Raw genomic sequence first — 19933 nt, forward strand, 5'->3', positions numbered from 1 at the left:
GCACCATCACCGGCACCACCAGTGCTCGTGTGAGCCCCCTCCCCGCAGCCCTTCCCCATCTCACCTCTCCAAGCCTTGGTCCCAAAGAAAGCAAACCTCTGCTGCCGCTATCCCAGCAAAGTGCCGTGAGATGCAGGTCTAGCTGGGGTTTTTGGTGACACCTCACTGCTCTTTCTCCACCAAGAGAAATATTCCCAATTTCCATACAAATCACAATGCCTTGAACAACAGGAATCACAGCTAGACCACAGAATGCAGCCTGCTTTCTACCCAAAACTGAACAAAGCCAAATACCACTAATTACAGAACAAAACCATGGCGTGGTCCTGCTGATAATGTGCTGGTGGAGGGTAGCAGAGGGCCCAGCGGTTCGATGGGGAAAACCAGCTCTTTGGGACATCTGGTTCCCAGGGATACGGGGAGGGATGGCAGGGAGATGGTGATGGAGCCAGACAGCTCCAAGGCGCACAGATTTTATTTCTCTAGAGACCCAGAGAGATAACAGCATTTGATTCCTGCCATCTTGAGTTTTTCAGCATAAAAGATTTTTTCAATTTTATTTAATTTTATTTATTGTTTCAATTTTTCTTTTTTTTTTTTTTTTTTAAATTGAAGCTGGAGAAGGCAGAAGGCAGCTCCGCAGCCAAGGAAGCCCAGCTCCCCAGCTGACACTGCGGAACACCACATCCCCTTCTTCACCCTGTTCTATTCCAATAATGGAAAAGTCTCAGGCGCTTTTGTCTAAATAGCTGTCAACTTCAGAGAAGGAGAGGTCCTCAACTCAGTGAAAAACCAAGGGCTGGTTCCCATCCCATCCACCATCAGGACAAGACACCGCGCTGTAGCACACGTCGCAAGGCCACGCTGTACGGATTTGTAGCTAAAATGACTCGGTAGAATGATGCGGGCTGTGCTGACTGAGAATTGGGCTGCTTCGTGTTTATCTATAATACGTAGATATTTAAATCCCTAAGCCTGAAGTAAAATAATTTAGAAGCTCCAGCTATAAAAGATCTGCTCCCAAATCCTCATCGCTTTTCAATCCTAGTCTCCAACACATTATATTCTTTCTGCATCTAATGTGCCCTTAAGGTGGGGATTAGGAAGGCATTTGATTATGTCTTTTATGTTTATAGCAATTCATTTCCAAACCTTTACAAACTTTAATTAAATGCTACATTTTTACTGCCTCGTCCTGAATTAAGAGAGAGCAGCAGAGAGAAATCTGTCCTCAAACAAAATTTACATTTCTAAAGCACCTTTTTCTGTGCAAGCACCTCGGGGCTACTGCATAAAATCATCCTGAGCTGCCTTAAGATGTATCAGTGCAGACATCAAAGCGGCTCTAATAGCGAGCCTCACGCAGACCCGCAGACAGCTGAGACCACTACGTTCACAAGCAAGAAATGAAACAGCTCCTGCCAAAACCAACCATTGATCCCCACAAAAGGTGGCCGTGGGGAAAGCGAGAGCAGCAGCCAAACTCCAGCAGTAAAAACCAACCTTCGCCTTGGAGAAAGCTCGCAGGAAGCGGCCCGGTAGCCAAAAGCATGGCGGTCAGTACAGCACCTCATCCAGCCCCACAGCCTATTTTTTTGAGCATCACTATCCACGAGAGGAGACACCGTCGCATTCCCATGAAGCCAAAGGGGAGCCGAGCATCCCCAGCGAGGCGGGGAGCACAGCACAGCCAGCTCCCCAGAGCTGGGAATGACCAAGCCATCTCCAAAGGCAACCCCCCTCGACCATAAAGACTTCCAGCGATTGGGAAATGTAATGCCATTTCTTTAAAATCTGGACCCTTCTCTTAGAGTTGGTTGCAGTCGGGGTCACCCCAGCCCTGGGTCAGTGAAGGGCCATGCACCAGCACACATCATCATTTCGCAGAGAGGATACAGTCCGAAATTTGTCTCTGTTCAGCATTTAGGAACTGAGAAACTGAATTTGAAGCCAAATTTTAATTGCAGGTTGGAACTCAGGATTTTGCCCCATTTTAAAGTCTGGGTGCAGCAGAAACGGTTCTCAGGAACTGTCAGATCAAAAAGACATGGATCTCATAAGATTAGCTGAGCTCTGCAGCTTTACCCTTTGGGGCCAAGATAGAAGAATGATATCAAATTTTTATCAGCTGAGAAATTCAAGCCTAGCTTGAACACCACCACATCTCTGCAGTCCGTCACAATAAATTCAAAATGCACAAGGAGAATACTAAAAAGATTTATTTAACAATCTCACAGGTCGGGTAGCATCAAGGTCGAAGCTGCAGACACTCCTGTGCACAGAGATACAAAGCACTGAATCGGTAGCAAGATCCCTGCTTTCTGCTTGCCTGCACCTCCCTGCCTGTCCCTTCAACGATACGAAGGGGTTCAGCCTCCAAGGATGCTGTGCCTCGTTTTCTGCCTCCCCATCCTACGGGCTTCAGGGCAGCACGGGGAGATGAGATCTCTGCAGCTACGGACAGGGCATGAAATCCACCCAAGCTGGCAGGGCACCCGAGCTCCCTGCGCCACAGCCCGCTTCAAGCCCTTTAAACAGCTTGGGGGGGGATTTAAATCATTGATCAGCCTTGCGCTTGCCCTCTGTGCTGGGCTGAAATTTCACTCGTCGGATTACTGTGGTTAGAAACGCCACGTGTGTGTGCATCGCCCTGCTGCTGCAAACTCATCCGTTGCTCAAATCCAAACGGCTTAACTTTTCCTGGATTGCACAAAGGCATTTCCCAGCGAGCACCACAGTCAAGCTAAATCTTGGCCTTCTAGCTGCAGTTGTTCCCATCAAAGAGCATTAAGAGGATGTAAAGCTGTATTTTACCTTGCCTAAAATGCCCCACAAAGGCCAGGCGGTTTTTATTCGAAGGCTGTCATCACAGGTCTCGCACTGAAGATCATTTTCCAGGTCCCTGGGAAATTCATGGCACGTCTCCCAGTGACCTCCCCAGGGCCAGGATTTCACCCCAAACTTGGAAGAGCTCAGGCCAAAAAGAAAGCTCAGACAATTACTCTGTGCGCTCAAAGAGAGCGGCTGGAGCGGAGAGTCAGTGTTTAACAGCACTAGCAGCCCTGCAAAATTTTACAAGACACAACCCTCGCCTTAGAGGATCCATTTCTTTCTTCATAAAATATATTGGGCTTTTCCACAAACTCCTTTTATTGGTCCATTTGGCTACTTGCTCCTTTTATGAACTACTCAAGTTCCCGGATCATCTGGAAAAGCCCAGGAAGACGGCCGATCTGAACCACAACGATGTGCTAGCCATCGCTAACAACCTCCTCTGCTACCACGGCTTGCGCGCCGTGCATGAAAGCATGAAAGAGAAAAGCCAGCAGATGGGGCAGATGGATTTCATCACCCGAAAGGAAGCACGCAGCATCTTTTTAACCCATTTCTTCTTACTGTCTGCAAGGTTTTGGATAGAAATACCCCAAAACCAGGTACCTTTCACCTCAGCCCAAAATCCACTTGGCAGCAAACAAGCAGTTAAGACAGAATTTTTTTACCAGCCCTCTCTACCTCTTCCATGGGGGTCCTTTAATGGCTACAGTTAAACAGCAATCTTGCATGGAGGTCCACATGCTAACATAACAACATATTTTAACTGTGTATTTAAGTAGTTTCATTTCTATTGACATTGGCTAAGGTGAGTCCTAAGGCTTGCCGGTCTCCAGCACAAGGCTGGGCTGCCCACGAGTGCAGCCTTTCGAGCTATGCATTGCCAAATCTCCTTTAATGATGACAAACTCCTGCAAAACATTTCATAACCATCATTTCCCAAGGAGCCAGGTGCCTGAAGCGCTCGGTGTGCGAAGTCCAGTGATTTGCGGCACGGTCAGCGCTGAAAAAAAAAAAAAAGCAGCGAAGCCTTACAAGAGAGGGAAAAGCCAAGTAGCACGAGCAGAAACGTGCCTGGCTCCGCACGTCTGCTCCTGCCCAAAAACCTGGAGCCAGTGGGGCAGAACCAGGGTCCTGCAGTCCAGGCTGTGGTGTTGTATCTTGCTTTTGCTTTTGGTCCCAATCCCAAAGCTCCAACAGTTCATTCCCGGTAGTGTTCTCCCAGTACCTCCCAGCCCACCAGCCTAGGCAGGAGCATCTAACTGGTGGTGGCAGCACCCGGCTGTTCTCAGCTCCAAAACGTGCAACGCAGGGATTGCCGTAACAGGACAAAACAGCCCAAAACAGCCCCTCCCAGAGCCAGCTCCAGCGAGACCTCCAGAAAAGCAATTATCCAGGCACGTCAATATAACAGCATTTTTATCCTAGTGAGAAGGTGCTTTACAGCACACAGGCCAGCTTGTACCCTTGAAATTATTCATGTTTCATGTCTTAGCTGTACCAAGCTCTCGTGAAATAACCAGGCAAGGGTGAACGCTGCTTGCAACAATCCTGTGGAGAGGCTGTTTTAAGCCCTGTAACAAGGAGCTCTGCTGCCCTCTCACATAGCAGGGGCTATTTTAAAAAAAAATTACTATTGTAGTCTTGGATTACTCCCTACCACCCAAATCCATTTCATCTTAATTAGCGCCCGTTATTATAAAGCCTCTCCAACATTTCCGTATTTCTCTTGATCGTTACAGTCCACAGATACTCAGTAGCAAAATCCACCCAGCTACATATTTTGCATAAACTGGTTATCTTGAACCACATGCCCTCTCACTCTTGTTACCAGCCCCGTATTTTATGCAAGTGTTGACACTTCCAGCCTCTTGCAGGTGCATTGCTTTGAGAGATTTAGATTAAACCCAATCCAAGCAGCTCGCTGGGGGATACAGAGGAAATCTGAGTTCCTTTCGAATTAATGACTAAAATCTGAAAATTCAGCATGGCATCTTAGGGTTTCACCAGGAAACATATCGCCCAAAGCATGGCACAAAATCCAGCTGCCCTGAATATTTTAACAGCGCCACAGAAAAGCCAAAAGCTGATCATGGACTTGGCTGGAGTTCTTTATTCCCTCTTAAAAGAAACACAAGGTGCACTAAGAGTTCAATGAGAAACATGTCTTGGTAGTGTCTGTGCAATTAGCCACATAAAAAAAAAAAGTCAATTTCTGTTGGAAAAACCCTATTATACCAAGTGAGGCCCCAATCTCTGTGACTGGCTCTCAATAATTAAGCAGGTATCTCCGTACCTGCAGGATGGGGTCCCTCACTAGCAAGCAGGCGCTTCATCTTCCACCTAATGATGCTCCAGCTAGCATCCAGCCCAGCCGCCTCGCCCCTGGGGCCAGGGCTGCTTCCTGCTCCATCCATATTTTAAGTTTCCTTAAACAGCTGGTAACTTCTAAGCCGGGGATAAGAATCATCTCGAGGACTTTTGCAAGAGCCCTGCAACTCCACCAGCCTTGGTGCTGCCGGGAACGAGACCACAGCACTGCAAACTCCAGCACAAAACCCCCCAGCCCCCAGATGTGCTGCTGCTTTTCTAGAAGAAAGGACTCAAAATTCCGCATACCCCAATAATATCTGTCTTTCAGGACCCTTCCTTGACTTGGGGTAGTTCCCAATGCCATAAGATGTCTCCAGACTCTGTGTCTTTGCAAGGAAGATGAAGATTGCAACCCTTCACTAGCCGGGGCCTCTTCATTTTCCCCTCTCAGCATGCTTCAATCCCCTCTGAAGCTTAGCGTAACACCAGGCTGAGCATTAATCAACACAAAATGCACTTCATCCAACTTCAGCAACCACCACAAATATTTAAGTTTTATATTATGTGCTGGGATTATTTTTATATATATGCCACCCTGTGTCTTTTTATATACACACTCACACACGTACATAAGCAAAACACACAGAGTATTTCATTTCTGCAAAATATAATTTTAAGCACAGGGATATTTTTTTTTTCCTTTCAGGCAGCCCCGAGCAGCAGCCTCCCAGCGCAGCGATGCCGAGTGCCCTCTGCTGTACACGGAGACAAATGCTTCTTTGTTTAAAAAGAAGATTTATTACTTTTTAAAAATACTTATAACTTTACTTGGGACAAAATATTTATTAAAATTACATTTGATCACTTTGAGTGCAACATGCAATACTAATGCCACAAGATTCCTCCTGTCAGACTGAAAGATTCATGACTCCTAGAGGTTGCATCAGCAAAAAGTAAATAGTCTGGGCTGGAACTACACGGGGTACAGTATGAAAATGTTTTATTTATACATTTGAAAATAGCAAAGGGAAATCAGAACAAACAATATAGCTTTATTATTCAGGCATTTATGAGATAGCCTTCACACTTCAGCAGACCGCACATCTATTAGAGGTACAAGCTGAAACTATCACATGGCAACATGAGATCATTTTTCTTTTGTAAAGCAGCATTGTTCCTACTACTGGAAGGAAAGATAATATTAAAACATATTCAAATATATGTATCTGAAAGCTCTACATCTTGTAATAAACTATGCACTTGATATTAAAAATCCGAGCTACGCTGCACAAACCCGACTTAAGAATATTAACTTTCGTCTGCTCACATCCCAGCTCTTCTCAAATCTGACATTTAAAGGGGCTGCATTTCCAGCACGTGGCCTTTATGGCACCGAACACAGATTTAATATGGCACGGGCACAGCTCTGTGATGAGCACTCCCATTCGTTCGACAGGTACGAAGAGGAAGGGAATCAGCCTGTCCCTGCCCCACTGCCACTTCTTCAAATGTTGTGCAACCTTAAGCAAAAGCCTGACTTCTGTAGAGTTGCGGGGTCTGCAAAAACAGGGATTAAATCACCTGCAAAGAGTCAGGGCAGTTTACGAGACAACAAGCCCAGCAGCATCTCTGCAAAAGGGTCCACCTCCACCTCCACCCCAGGCAGATGGGTCAACGACCGACCAGGTCTTCCCCCCCTGGAGCAAACCCCGCCACGACAAGCACCCGGCGGCTTGGGGAGGACGGAGCAGCGCCGCGTGGTACGCGAACATCAAAATCTCAGTTATTAGCATCACCATGCCGTTTTTTCCCTCTGCTTCATGCTCCCACAGAAGATGATGTCTTCTTTCAACCCGTCTCTGTGCAACACCTCGGCTCCGCAAGCAGGGCCCATCTGCTCTGCAAAGCTACACAGGCGCACCTCCACACTGCCCTCGGAGGGCGGGAGGGGGTCGGCGGGGTCGCAGCACCCATGGGTGCAGTCTCCAGCCCACAGTGCTCCGACACAGCCGCCCCGTCCCCATCAGCTGATGAGCGGTTGCTGGCCGGCACAGCCACACCGGCACAACTGGTTCCCCATCCCTTCCAGTGACTCACTGCAAAACCTCTCCATTCCCAGCATTTGTATTCACTTCACGGCTTGGATTTCCTAGGGGAGGCAGTACCCAGGAAAGCAAGCCTCCTCGTACGCCCTCCTGTAAACGTGTCTACATGAAGCTGATCAAAAATATTCCAGTTTATTTTTTTAAATGAAATCTTTTACCAGCATTTTTTTCCCCCAACAAAATGTTGGTATTTTTTATAACTTTTCATCTTGCTATTCTCAGGGATTCTTGTCCTAGATTCCCCATCTTGGTTGAAGGCCAAGCATCACTAGCCGAGCCAGAGGGAATATAAAAGCATCTTTCTAAGACGCTATAGAAAGGAAGAAGAATTGGACCCTGGGAGCCAATTCACTTTCATGCCTTGGGTATTTAAGGATCAAACACGCATTTGTGAGCTGACACAAGGTAAAAAGGTGGCTTTGAGACTTTACGGCGTCTAAAGAAGCCTCTGAAAGCATCTTTTTACCAAGTAGAGTGCAAGAGAAAACCAGGAGCAGCGATGCATCCCGGAGTGCAGCTGCCGAGCCCCGGGGACAGCTGGGCTCACCGGCCACTCCCGGTGGCACCACGGGCACGGAGCGCTCGCAACCGCTGCTCAGCTCGCAAAGCAAACAGCTGAAGGCAAGGAAACAGGAACCACCCAAGACACGCTGGGGAGGTTTCCTATGGTTACTGCTGCCATGGAAATATTTTTTTGTTGGCTTGATCTAAATAATATCTGGCTCCTCAGCTGCAATACGCTTCCCGCAAGGTTGGGCTGGATCCTTAGACCTGCACCCCGCTACCAGGGTGTGACCGCACCGAGCACCGGCCGCCTCCGAGCTGGCCCAGGAGCATCTCACACCCGAGCTGCTCGGGGCTTTCCTCCCGGCTCTCCCGGGGCCCGTGGCTTGGTTTCAAGGAGAAGAGGAGGAGGAAAGAAAGTGGAGGGGGGGAAGGAGGGGAGGGAAAAAGACATCTTTTACTAATTGCTCACAGCTGTGGCCAAGCAGCTCCCATTTCGGCTGCCAGGAGCTGCAGCCAGCGGGGAGCGCGCTGGGGCGAGCGCTCCTGCTCTCCCCGACGGGCTCCGGAGCAAGAGAAACCCCTCGCAGGGAGAGGGACTCTCCGCCATCCATCCATCCACAGGCTCTGCGTAGGGATTTCAATAATTATATTTATATACTCCCCTTATCAGCGAGAGCAGCCATTATGTCTTTTACCACCACGGCGGCAGCATCTGCACGAGGGCAACTGATAGGGGATGAAATATTTGCCGCGATGGCCGAGTATAAAGTGCCTCCCTCCGCGGTAAGAATAATAATTGTAATATGTAGCTCTTGAAGTGTTAAGCTCTGGCATCAGGGCCCTGCGGAGAGCAGAGCCACACACAGAGGAAGAAACAGCCTCTCCAGCAGCAGAGAGGAGCACCCTGAATTTTATATACGCCTCTCAGCCCTAGCATTGATGAACCTGAGAAAGGCTCTGGCCATCGGCTGCTTCGGGGCTGCACTGATGCACGTCCAGAGCCCACGAGGACACGACAGCCCATGAGAAAAAGGCTCTTCACAGCCATGCTTGTGGCAATACCCCAAAATTAGTTTTCCTCGCATCAGACAATTCTGCTAATGTTACAAATTCCTCCGACATTAGATAGTGACCGCAGAGATGCTGCGCGCACGGGGAAGTGTCCCCAGCCTGGCTTTCCCCCACCACGGTCGGGAGATTATTCATCGGAGAAAAAAGCAAATATCCAAATGAGCATCACGAATTGCAAAACCATCTGCCAAAGGTCTCAGCTGATACTATCGGCCCGTCCTTAAGCTCGGTGATAGACTTACAAGCCAGACAATGAAAATGCAATTGATTATTTGAAGAGTGACTCACTGGTGTAATGAGGATGGATTACTGGGCGGGGGGGAAGAATGTCTTTGAAAAAAAATAAAAGACTGCAGATTGACTTTTTAAAGGCAAACAGAAAGGGAACAAAACCCAAGGAAAACTCTTGAAAACGCTGAACAGCCCTCTACAGCGGAGAGCAACAAAGAGGAGGGCAGCACTCGGCAGGCGTCGGCCGAATAGCTGTGCCCCGTCCCCCTCCAGCTGAGGATCTCGGGTACCAGCCTTTACCCACCCAGTTTGTCTGTCTTTCCAGACCGGTGGCCAGGAGCTTTTTCTTTCACGCCGCACTGCGCTGGCGACAAAGGCCTGTTGCAAACCCTCTATTAAAGGAGTAGGAGCTTTCCCTCCCCACTGAACACGTGCCGCACGCCCTGGGCGGGCGATCGCAGCTGCTGGGGCTCCACACTCTCCGGGGCTTTGGGGGGTCAGTGGGATGCATCCTGCAGGGAAAATGGATTCTGCACACTCCTGCGGGGCCGGGAAGGAGGACTGAGAGGGCTGAGGCTGCAGCAGGGCAGCAAAACCCAAGAAGTGGATGGGGATGCTGAGGGCAGGGGTGACAGCCCAGCTTTGCGTGCCGCTGGACCGATGCGCGACCCTTCATCCCTCACCTCTTCTCTCTCCCCCTCTCCTTGCACCAGCTCAGTGGAGGCTTCAGTGACCAATTTCACCCACTACCCTGGGCTCAGGGGGATGCACAGGGAGCGCAGGACCTTCCGCATCCAGCAGCGCTGAACTGTTAAATCAGTTCACCCTGTCCCACTAAATCACACCCTACGCAGCACCCAAATCCATAAATGCAGCCTCCAGCACCAACCGCTGTTTGCTTGAAGGAGATCCCCACTGCAAGCTAATCCACCCCACTTCTGAGTTTTGCAGGTCTGTCTTGGGCAATTCCATCCCGAAAGGCTCCGTCAGGGAGCTGTGCTTTGCCGGTACACGGCAGCACATCCCCACGGCCAAGGAGCCGGGAAAGCGCTCAGGCCATCCTTCTGCCTTCAGGATGGCAAACCCCGCTTGCTCACACCACGCAGGTAACATTTCACTCTTTGCATACCAAGAAGCAGCTGTAGCTATTTTTCCAAAAACGTAGTGCAAAAAAAAAAAAAAAAACGACCAACTTTTAAAAAGATTTGTTTAGTCTAGGAGTAAAATATCAGGTAAAGTCAGAATTTAGTGTTTGTTCGCTCTGCCCCCTCCATCATTGGTGTCATTCACGATCACTCCAGAAACAGAATAAACCCCCCAAGGCAGCCCAAAACCCGCAAGACCTTATTAGTGGTTTTTCACCCCATTCATAAAACTAGAATTGCACAAGGCTGCTTCAAAACAGACAGAAAATGTACCCATGCTGCACTTTCTCTAGGAGAAATTCTGCTTTTTTGGCTTTTGCCGGCAGCTTGGCTGCGATGGAGCGGGGCAGAGCCCAGCAGCAGAGCAACTCCAGTTACAGCAGCTGCAGACTAGGACTCTGTGTTCAGCTGAAATTTAATCAAGAAGTGTCTCAAACTCCTTTGAGTTCTTGCAATACAATCCTGAGTGGCTTGTAAAGGATTTCAAACAGGCTCCCCGGGCTTGCCCGGATACAAGTACATACCTCACCTGCTCTTTTGTACATCGCATACAAAAAAATTAAAGAATTTATTTTAGGCTTTTCGCCAGGGACAACACTGCCTCCAATATTGTAATGCTCTGTTAAAGTGGATGTCGTGTCTCCCAGCCAACACAAACAGGATACCTTATCAGTCTTGGCTGGTTTAAGTGCTGTTTCAGCAGCAGGGCATGAAGACGTGGAAGGGACAGGCCAAAGAACTGGTTGGGAGTCCCTTAAATGCAACTGTGTGCTCGACGCATATCAAGATAGATTGTCCCAGGGCAGGACAAAGTTGAAAACCTCATGGGGATCCCTACTCTCAAGCCCACCCAAATTCCCACCCTGATGCTGCCTGGCTGCCCCTCAGCAGAGATGCCGTGGGAACGGCGGCAGCACACGAGCCATCCCTAGTCACCCTGCTCTTTCCCTACTGCCACAGCGCTTGAGAACTCAAAGAAAAAGTAGACCCCGATTTTTCAAACGCTTACACAAGTGCTTAGTCTCACAGGTGTAAGTAAATAGGACAGCTGAAGTCATTTATGCCAGGCAAAGTGCACGCTCCAGCATCCTCCTGAGCTTCAGTGCGCACAGCAGCCGCCCATCCCAAATCACCCTGGGCACAGAGGCTGAAGGACACTGACTGTGTCAATGAGTAACCTGGCACGGAACGACTCTCCTTTCTCAACTGCTTACAACAACAACAAAACACCCCAAGAAAACCAAAAGCATTAAAAACAAGCTAACGATACCAATCCATTTGTGAAAGGTTTTAAAATCAGCAGACAAAACCCACCCTTGATTTTTTTTTTTTTTGCATCCCCTCCACCAGGACAACAGCATCTTCCCTCAGGACACAGGCGACTCCTGCCCATCCCTGGGGACAGGCACAGGTCCCCTGGGGACAGCAGCCTGCTTCTCCCCTCGGTGGTCCCTCAGGGACTCACCTCCGGAGCAGTGGGATGGACCGCACTGGGACGGACCGCCCCAGCTGAGTTCTGCCTATTGCAGCAGGTTCCCCGTTGCAAAATTAAAAACTTGATAAAACCCACCGGGTCCAGTGCAGTTCACCGCGGCAGCGATGTGAGCATAAGCCCATTCAAGATAAGGTATTGCTATTCTCACATCTCCAAAGCCTTTCAAATAAACATGCAAGAAGTGTGGAATATCTGAATCCTAAAGGAGAGAGGCACAAAGCATGTTATTCATGAAAAGGAAAAGCTGGGAGCGTGTGTATGAAAGACACATAACCTACGAAAAATGCTGAAAACATATGGAAGCAATAATCTGTACTTTTTTTTTTGTTGGAAAGCAGAAACAAATGCTTCAGAATTCAGTGTTATTTGTTCACGTGCTGCATTACAAATATTATTGTTTCTGCTCTCTGGATGAGGCACTAGGCATCAAACCGGAGACCCAAACGCGCCCTGGGATGCGTACGCGTGCCTGCTGGGATGTCCCTCCTGCGGGCAGGGCCAGCGCCAGGCGAACGCAGACTGAGGCTGCAAACGCATGGGGAGTTTCTCATTGCACGGCCAGTCCTGTCCGCTGCTCGCCACGCACGAGCAGATAATGTCCAGAGCACTGGGAACCGGACAAACACATGAAGAAAATAAACATCCACTGCCTCTAGCAACTCCCTGCCTACAGTCAACAAGGCAGAAGAAAGGAGTTGCAAAGCGACCTATCCACCATCACCCAGCAACCTCAGATATCTCTGCGCTTCTGGTCAACCACCTCGTTTACCAGGTCACCATCTCACAACACACATCTCTCTTTCCTTGTCCATCGGCTTAGCCTTGTCCGTAGGTTTTTGTGATCCAGTGGTCAATCGCAACCCTTTGGGCTGATCCTGTATCATCTGAGATCTCCAGGTGGTCTCTCCTGGGAAGCTGGAAAGTTTGTCCTTGCAGATGCTCCCAGATCCAATGAGGCCAGACGTGATCAGACTTCTGTGGGACTGCCCACAGTAGATTATAGCGAGATGCAGAGTTACGGAAACAAATAAACGCTCAAAACAATTGTATGCAGCAAAACTTCACTTGTTAATATGGAATATTACTGAATATGAAGTCAACGGTCACATAAGTAGTTGCCCTGGAAGGTAAGGGCAGGCATTTTGTGCTGTACAAACACACACTGCTGACATTAAGACCGTGATGTGTGACAGGGATGCATGAAGAGAAGCAGAGTTCTTCCCTACCAAGGCGTGCTTTCAAGGGACAAAGATTACACAGCATATGCCAGAAAAAAGAGACTCCAGGAAAAGATGTAAAACACAATCTCACGCTGAAACGAAAAACCCAGTAAGCCAGTCTTTGTCTTTATGTCATGTTTATTACCGTTATTTAAATGCTTCTGCAAATGAGAATAACTATGGCAACAAAGACTTCTCCAAAGGTTTTCAGACACTATTTTTAAAATTATCTTATCTGTCACAGCATCTGAATGCCTTCCCTCTGAAATCAGCCGCATGCCACTGCCTCTGCAGGCTTTGCAAACCTGGTGGAACATCCCCCCTCCTCGAACCAGAGCTCAAACACGGTCTTGAGATTTAGGTGTCCGGCATCTATGGTTTAGCTGGTGGTTTTGGAGAAGGTAGAGAGCAGGGAACAGCAAGGCTGTCTGCTGAATTGCAAGAGTATCGTTTCTTGCAAGGCTTTCTCAAGCAGCAAACAAACCATGCCTCTGTGTGCTAAACACATGCCAATCTCCCAACACGAAGGATCCGCTATTTTAAATACCGTACTAAGGCTGTAATTTTACTTCACCCAGAGTAAATCCGAAATTAGTTCTTCACAGTAGGCTTAACAGCAGCAAAAGCCACTCGCTCCCTTCCTGGAGCTGCCAACCATTTGTCACCTTTAAGGTTTGCATATTCACACTAATTGCACAAGGACTAGGTTATAAATTCCCTTCCCTTCCCTCCTCATGGACCACCTCCCTCGCAGGCTTTTCTCTGCAAGACATTATGCAAAAGACACTCCTAATGGCTATTCATTCACCGAACTCCAGTGACAGCTTTATTTAATGCCAAAGCTTGTTAACAAGCTGAATGGCACACAGTTTAATGTAATGCAGATCTGATTAGAAAACAGCAACTGGGCTCCTAAGGAGTTGGGAGATTTTTATTGAATTTGATTTCACTTTTTCCACACAAAGCCACCTCTCAAGTATCGACCTGTATTAATGAGGATTTTGTTACGTACACCCAATTTCCATCCTCCAGACCGCAGCCCACACAGATGAACTTTTCAGTCCTTACGTACTTTACTGACAACCTACCATAAAAGAAAGCGATGCGGTTAGAGGAAGGAGTCATTTTGCTGTTCAGGCCATGAGAAACTGGGGATTGTACCAGTTATAGTTTGATAGCCGCGTCCTCGCAGACTTCACGCCCAAGGTTGATGGAATTTGATCTTCAGCCTTTTCAGACAAACCACTTACTTTCTCCTCTTCAGGGCTAGATGATTTAGAACTGAAAATTGAGTTTCTGCCTTACAAGAAGAGGCAGAGCTCTGTGGCACGCAGGAGGTCCGAGAGCTTGGAGGGGATAAGACACAGGCAGCGGGCTCCCGTTTAGCTGTGTCTGTAACACAGGGTGTTTTCAGTTCTTTGCTTCCACCAAAATAGTATTAAACATGCCAACACTTTCACAGGATAATTCACTCACTACTTATTTGAGATTGTAATTTCAGAGCAAAATTAAGAAGATTCAAAAACAAACTCTAAAACCAGGGACATTTTTTAATTACTTAGCAATCGCCTTTCATCTTCTTTTTGCACATCACCTACAGTACAGAGACCGGTTTTATTCTGAAAAGAAAACAGTTCTGCAGAAAATACAATCTATTTTCGAGTGGTTTCCCTGGCTCAGGAAGTATGCGTGTGCTTCCAGGAATGATAAATTCAACCAACACTCAAAGCCATCTCCCCATCTGAGAAAAGTGGCTTTTAAGGGAACCTACAGGCACAGAAATCTTTGGCATCTAACAAAGCAATTTGCCTGCTTGATGGAGCAGCTGCCCAGATCACACCTAAAATCACAGGTAACTAGAAAATGCAGAGTCCTGCATAATTGCATATACGACAATGCCTGTATCAGCAATGGTTTCAGTGCCTGCAAGCTTATAAATTCTTTTCCTTCTCCCTACAGCGTATCACCGGTTCCCATCTTTGAAGCAAAAAAGTCCCATTTACATTTATCAGCAAAACTCTGCTATTAAAGGATTATAAAAAGACTTACAAATCTCTAGTGGTTAATTGATCTGGGTTTGTATCCTTAAGCTGCGGCTTTCCTTGCAAACCCTTGTTTTCTTCCAATCTCACTCTGCACGTTAAGGTGTCGGCGAGCATCCCCAGCAGGAGCTGGCTACGCCGCCCCGTGCGCAGAGGCCACGGGCTCCCGAGCGTATTTTCAACCTACAAAACTACTATTACTAGTTTGCCTGCTTACACGTCCCTGGCATTAATAGACCACTGGCTAGTAAAAAATGAACGTGCTTCCTCTCTATTGTGTTCTGGCAAATCGGTTGCCTTTACTTAATTGCCTAATTACTCTTCTGTCAAGGCAATTAAATCTGAATGCCTGTGCAGGAGGGCTCCCGGCTTGTCTAGTCCGGGGGTAAGGTAACTTGGTGTAACGCTGCAATGCCCCTGGGGCTGACCCCCACCCATACCCGCAGGGCCCCATCCTTCTCCTGTCCCGGGGGAGGTAACCCCTTCCTTCCTGAGAAAAGGCTGCTGGAACGGTCAGTTTTAGCCAAAATCCTCGCCTGGATCCGGGGTCCCTCTGAAAAGGGCAGCCAGGAGACAGCTACGGGTGGTCCTGGCAGGCTGGAGCCTCCTGCTCCACCTCCTCCTGCACGCAGGGTTTCGCAGGATCCGGCGCGAGAGGCACGGCGTGCCGGTGCAGAGGGCACAACCCGAACGGAGCTGCGACACCACCGCTCACCTGACGCTCCCCAGGTAGCTGGGCACCTCTTCTGCTGGGCCATTTGGCCTTCGATGGGATGCTATCAAAATTCACCTAATTCTTCAAAAGCTGCTGCATAGCTGCACCCTCTGACATAACAAAACTCAAACCACAGCACCTCATAAGCCCTTGGAACAGAGGAGAAATAGTTTTAGTGACCACCCCTTTTCTTCTTATCCTACAGCTGAAAGTTCACCTTGACACTTTTCAGCATCATGAAGCGCCTCTGCGACAACGCCTGCTACCCCAAACTTCAGCTGCAAGGAAACCTGGGACAGCTCGGGAAAACATTTATAAGCCCTGAAAAGAAGACAACTCGGGGTGACCTTATACATCTACTAACGCACACGTGGCAGATTCAGATTATGGGGAGGGTGTCAGGAGACCACGGCTCCTGCAGCCCAGGAGACACCTTCACCTTCTGAAGGTCTGAGGTGGCACATGGTGCACTCGGACGTGCCACTGGCACCTGCGGAGGGCCAGGCTGGAGGACCGCGGCGAGCCCAACCTGCTGCCGCGCATCCCTCGGGGCAGACCTCAGCCCACGGTCCCCGTCCCGCCACACCTCGGAGCAAATGCCAGCGGGAACGATGATTTGCGAGGCTGAAGCTTAAGATACAACTCAATGCGAATAAATCAATCCCCCTCCTCGCTCTGAACCCGTGCTTTAATCTGCTGAGACGCAGCTCCAAGAAGTAGGGCGGAAGCCGGGAGGAGGGCCGAGCGCGGCAGATGCTGGAGAAAAGGGTATACCCTATAAAACAAGTTTAAAAGGTCACCGAGGGCTCCCTGGCCTACTAAGTCTATGCACCAGCTTCCAGAGCCCACAGCCCGGATTTAATATCGCCAAGTCCCAGATCGCCCATGAGCAGGAACTCATTTCTAGACAGCACGACGTGGGGAGGGGAGAAGGGGCTGATCCAGCACGGGGCCAGGGCTCGCGGTGCCTCGTAGGCACCGGCACCTTCCATTTTGTAAAGAGACGCAACAGAAATAGCCAAAAATACTTGTCCATTCTTACACGCACCCCATCCATTTTAATAGCTAAATCTCTGCTTGGCATCACCGAGAGGGGATAAACCCATCGCGGGGTCACGGGAGAGGCAGGAGTTTCACGCAGCAGTTTGGTGCAAACAACCCAGATCCCCTTCTGCCCCGATCCCCACTTCCCACCCCACCCTAGCCGCCGGGCGAGGGCAACTTCAGCCCCCGGCACGACCCGGGGCAGCAGGACGAGCCCCCGACCGCAGCGGGGAGCGGACCTGCGGCAAGGTGGTAATTAGCAAACTAGTCACCCCAGTCCCGGGTCTGGATCCTGCGCGGCACAGGCACACCTACGTGCCGCTCGGCGAGGCTGAGAAACCCACCCGTGTCTCGAGAGCCACCAGCCAGGGTGGGCGACGCTTTCCGACCGACACAAGCGCTCCCCAAAAAAAGCCCCATCTGCACCCTGAACGTGCACGGGGCTGGGAGGGGGCCACAAAACCCTGCGAAGGGGGAGACGGAGGGAGATGCATCGGGGTCCCACTGCCCTGGGGGGTCGGGGCGGGGGGCCGGGGGTCCCGCCGGGCCTTACCTCCACTTGTGCAGGGCGAAGCCGGGACACTGGTCCCCGCAGGTGGTGCAGGGCTGGCCCCGCTCCGGCTCCCCCGACGCCGTCAGCTGCAACAAACCGCAGAGGGTCAGCGCCAGCCCCCCAGCTGCGGGGCAGGGGGGAGCCTGGGGGGCAGGGGGCACGCACCGAGGGGTGGGGGGCACGCCCGGGGGCGGGGGGGTACCCGCACGGCTGGCAGAAGGGGCGGGGAGGGGGCACGGCGGGGCTGGAGGGGGGACGCGCCCGGAGAAAGGGGCGCTTGGGGGCGGCGGGGGGAGCACACGCACCGCCCCGGGGGCGCAGGCGGGCGGCGGGACGGAGCCGCAGGTTGGGGCGGGGGTGCGCACCCCGACGGGACGGGACGGGGGGCGAAGAGAGGACCCCCCCCCCCCCAGCACTCACCGACCGGCCGGAGAGCCGCTTGCGGGAGCCGCGGCCGAACATGGCAGCGCCGCGCTCCGCGGAGCCCAGCGCAGCCCAGCCCGAGTGCGCGGCAGCGGCAGCGGCCGCCCCGGCCCGCCCCCCCCGGCGGCCGCCCCTCCGCCGCGCCGCGCTCCCGCCCCCTCAGCCCGCCCCTCGGCCCGGCAGGCACCGCCCCGGGAGAGCCCGGCCCCCACCCCCTGCCCCGGCTCGCCCCGGGCCGGCGGCTCCCGGAGCCCCGCCGCACCGCAGCGCCGGCTGTCATCACTCCGCTTCAGAGTTAACGACCCTCCCCGGGCCCTTCCCGGCGCTGGTTGTTGTCCCGCCACGCTCGGGAGCGCGGCGCTCGGCCAGCTCTGCCCGGCGGTGTAGCGCAAGCGTAATAAAACAAGCGTTAATAAAAACCCTGAGCTCCCAAGGAGCAGCGATGGGATTCCGCAGCGCTGAAGGGGCAACGCGCTGAAGTCACGGCTCGGAGCGCGTCGCAGCCTGCGCTGCGCGGGGGGCTTTTGCTGGCATAAGCAAAAGCAGGGAGCAAACAGCCCGGGTTCCTGCTGGGCTTCTGTTCCTCTCCGCGGAGAACAGATTTAGTCCGCAAACACTAGCAGGGTGCAGGAGAAATAGAGTCATGTGCGATATATTTGCAGCGTGAGATTCTGGGCCAGGACACGAAGCACCTGTTACACCCCCGGAGCTCACGGTCCTCCCGGAGCTACACGTGGGTCAGCGGGGCTGGGAGCCAAGTGTCCTGGAGCTATGGGGCCAGGAGCCGTGGGGCCGGGAGCCGCGGGGCAGCCCGTGCATCAGCCTGCTCTTGTCAGTTCTACAATGCGCTACAAAGGGCCCCCCATGGCCAACAACCAGCCCGCACCCCTGGGGGGTTGCAATCCAACAGCACATCTGGCACGAGGCAGAGCAAAATGAAACACGGGGAGAAGGGGGAGCAGCAGACACGCTTTGCGGAGCACAGGGGTCCTCGGAAACTTGTCCCCAGTGGGGAAGGAGCAGCTTCGCCGTTAGCGTTTCACAGCTTCGCCCCGTGGTTGTGGTTGTTCACAGATCCTGTCATCTCCTTCCCCTCCTTCCCTGCCTCTTTGTTCTTTTGCCTTTCTGCCTCACAGCTGGTTAAAACCGTAACGCTCTGATAATTTTTTTTTTTGCATTTAATCAGTTCTCATTTTTGTCAATTTTTCACTTGTATCTTCTGAAATGAGGCTGGGAGCTGTGTGGCTGCCTTTTGAAGAGTCTCAGGCAAAAAGTTTCAGGGAGATTTTCACTCTTTCCTCTCATAATTGTTGGGCTTTCTTAAAAAAAAATGAACAAACAGGGAATTTTATCGTGGAGAAAATTTTCTTTTTCATAGGCTTTCTTCATGTCAGTGGGAAAATATTGACATCCCTGCTCTGTTTTCCTGTGATTGCTATTTTTACAATATTTTTACCCTTCCAAAACACTCCAGCTTCCCTCCATTGCTCCCTTCTGCCAAATTTCTTCATCATTTTCCTTCTCAGTTTCTCTCCTAGTTTCCAGCTCATACAAATGCACACATATGTTAGAAACTCTCAGGGGAGGAGGCAAGCTCTTCAAATACATACATGTTTCATCACATGGTGGGCAACTGCCGGCAGGCTGGGGTTTGACCTCGGATTAAAACATCCCTACCTATATGTATCTAATATCAGATACAGTAATATCAGGGTGCTGAGTTACTGTTATCTCTACTGAAGGTCAAGGGGATTTCAGGGAACGCACATCGTGCAAGAAAGGGCCTGAAATTCTCCAGCACTTTGGGTGCCTTGCATAAGATTCAGAATATTTAAAACTCCAATTAAAACTGCTGAAATAAAAGCATTATTGGATACAGGACTTATAACAAGACTCAACGTGCTGTGGGAGATGCTTTAAAGGTGACCTGCAAATCCTTTTTAATTGCTTTGCTGTTGCAAGAGATGCTGTGTGCCCTCAATAACAGGGATGGTAAGGACATCTGCTATAAGTTTAAAACAGCAAAAGTAAGTCAAAGTTGGAGGGTAAATTCCTTGGAGGTGTGGCTGTGCTGAATCACGGCTCCAGTCTTCTGATGAAGAGGCAGGTCCTAAATTGCTTCTTAAAACAAGGCAAGTTGGTCCCCTCCCTCCATCCCAAGCTGTCCATGGGGCCACCAAACTTGCCTGCCGCCCTACACGGCTTGTATCTTCCAGCCCCATTTCAGCAGGCACTGC

General features: G+C 50.6%; 1 protein-coding gene across 1 annotated transcript in view; it reads right to left on the reverse strand.

Annotated features, from left to right (window-relative positions):
* The window catches only part of PRICKLE2 (prickle planar cell polarity protein 2), a 109133-nt gene extending 91398 nt beyond the window's left edge, over positions 1-17735 (reverse strand). The window contains exons 1-2 of the mRNA XM_075714364.1: positions 17694-17735; positions 17274-17359 (exon numbers count right to left, since the gene is read on the reverse strand). Of these exons, the coding sequence (XP_075570479.1) occupies positions 17274-17359; positions 17694-17735 (128 nt within the window). The remainder of the gene's footprint in view (positions 1-17273; positions 17360-17693) is intronic.
* Between the last annotated feature and the right edge of the window lie 2198 nt (positions 17736-19933).

This window comes from Pelecanus crispus, chromosome 7 (genome assembly GCF_030463565.1).
Source record: "Pelecanus crispus isolate bPelCri1 chromosome 7, bPelCri1.pri, whole genome shotgun sequence".
In the NCBI taxonomy this organism is placed as follows: Eukaryota; Metazoa; Chordata; class Aves; order Pelecaniformes; family Pelecanidae; genus Pelecanus; species Pelecanus crispus.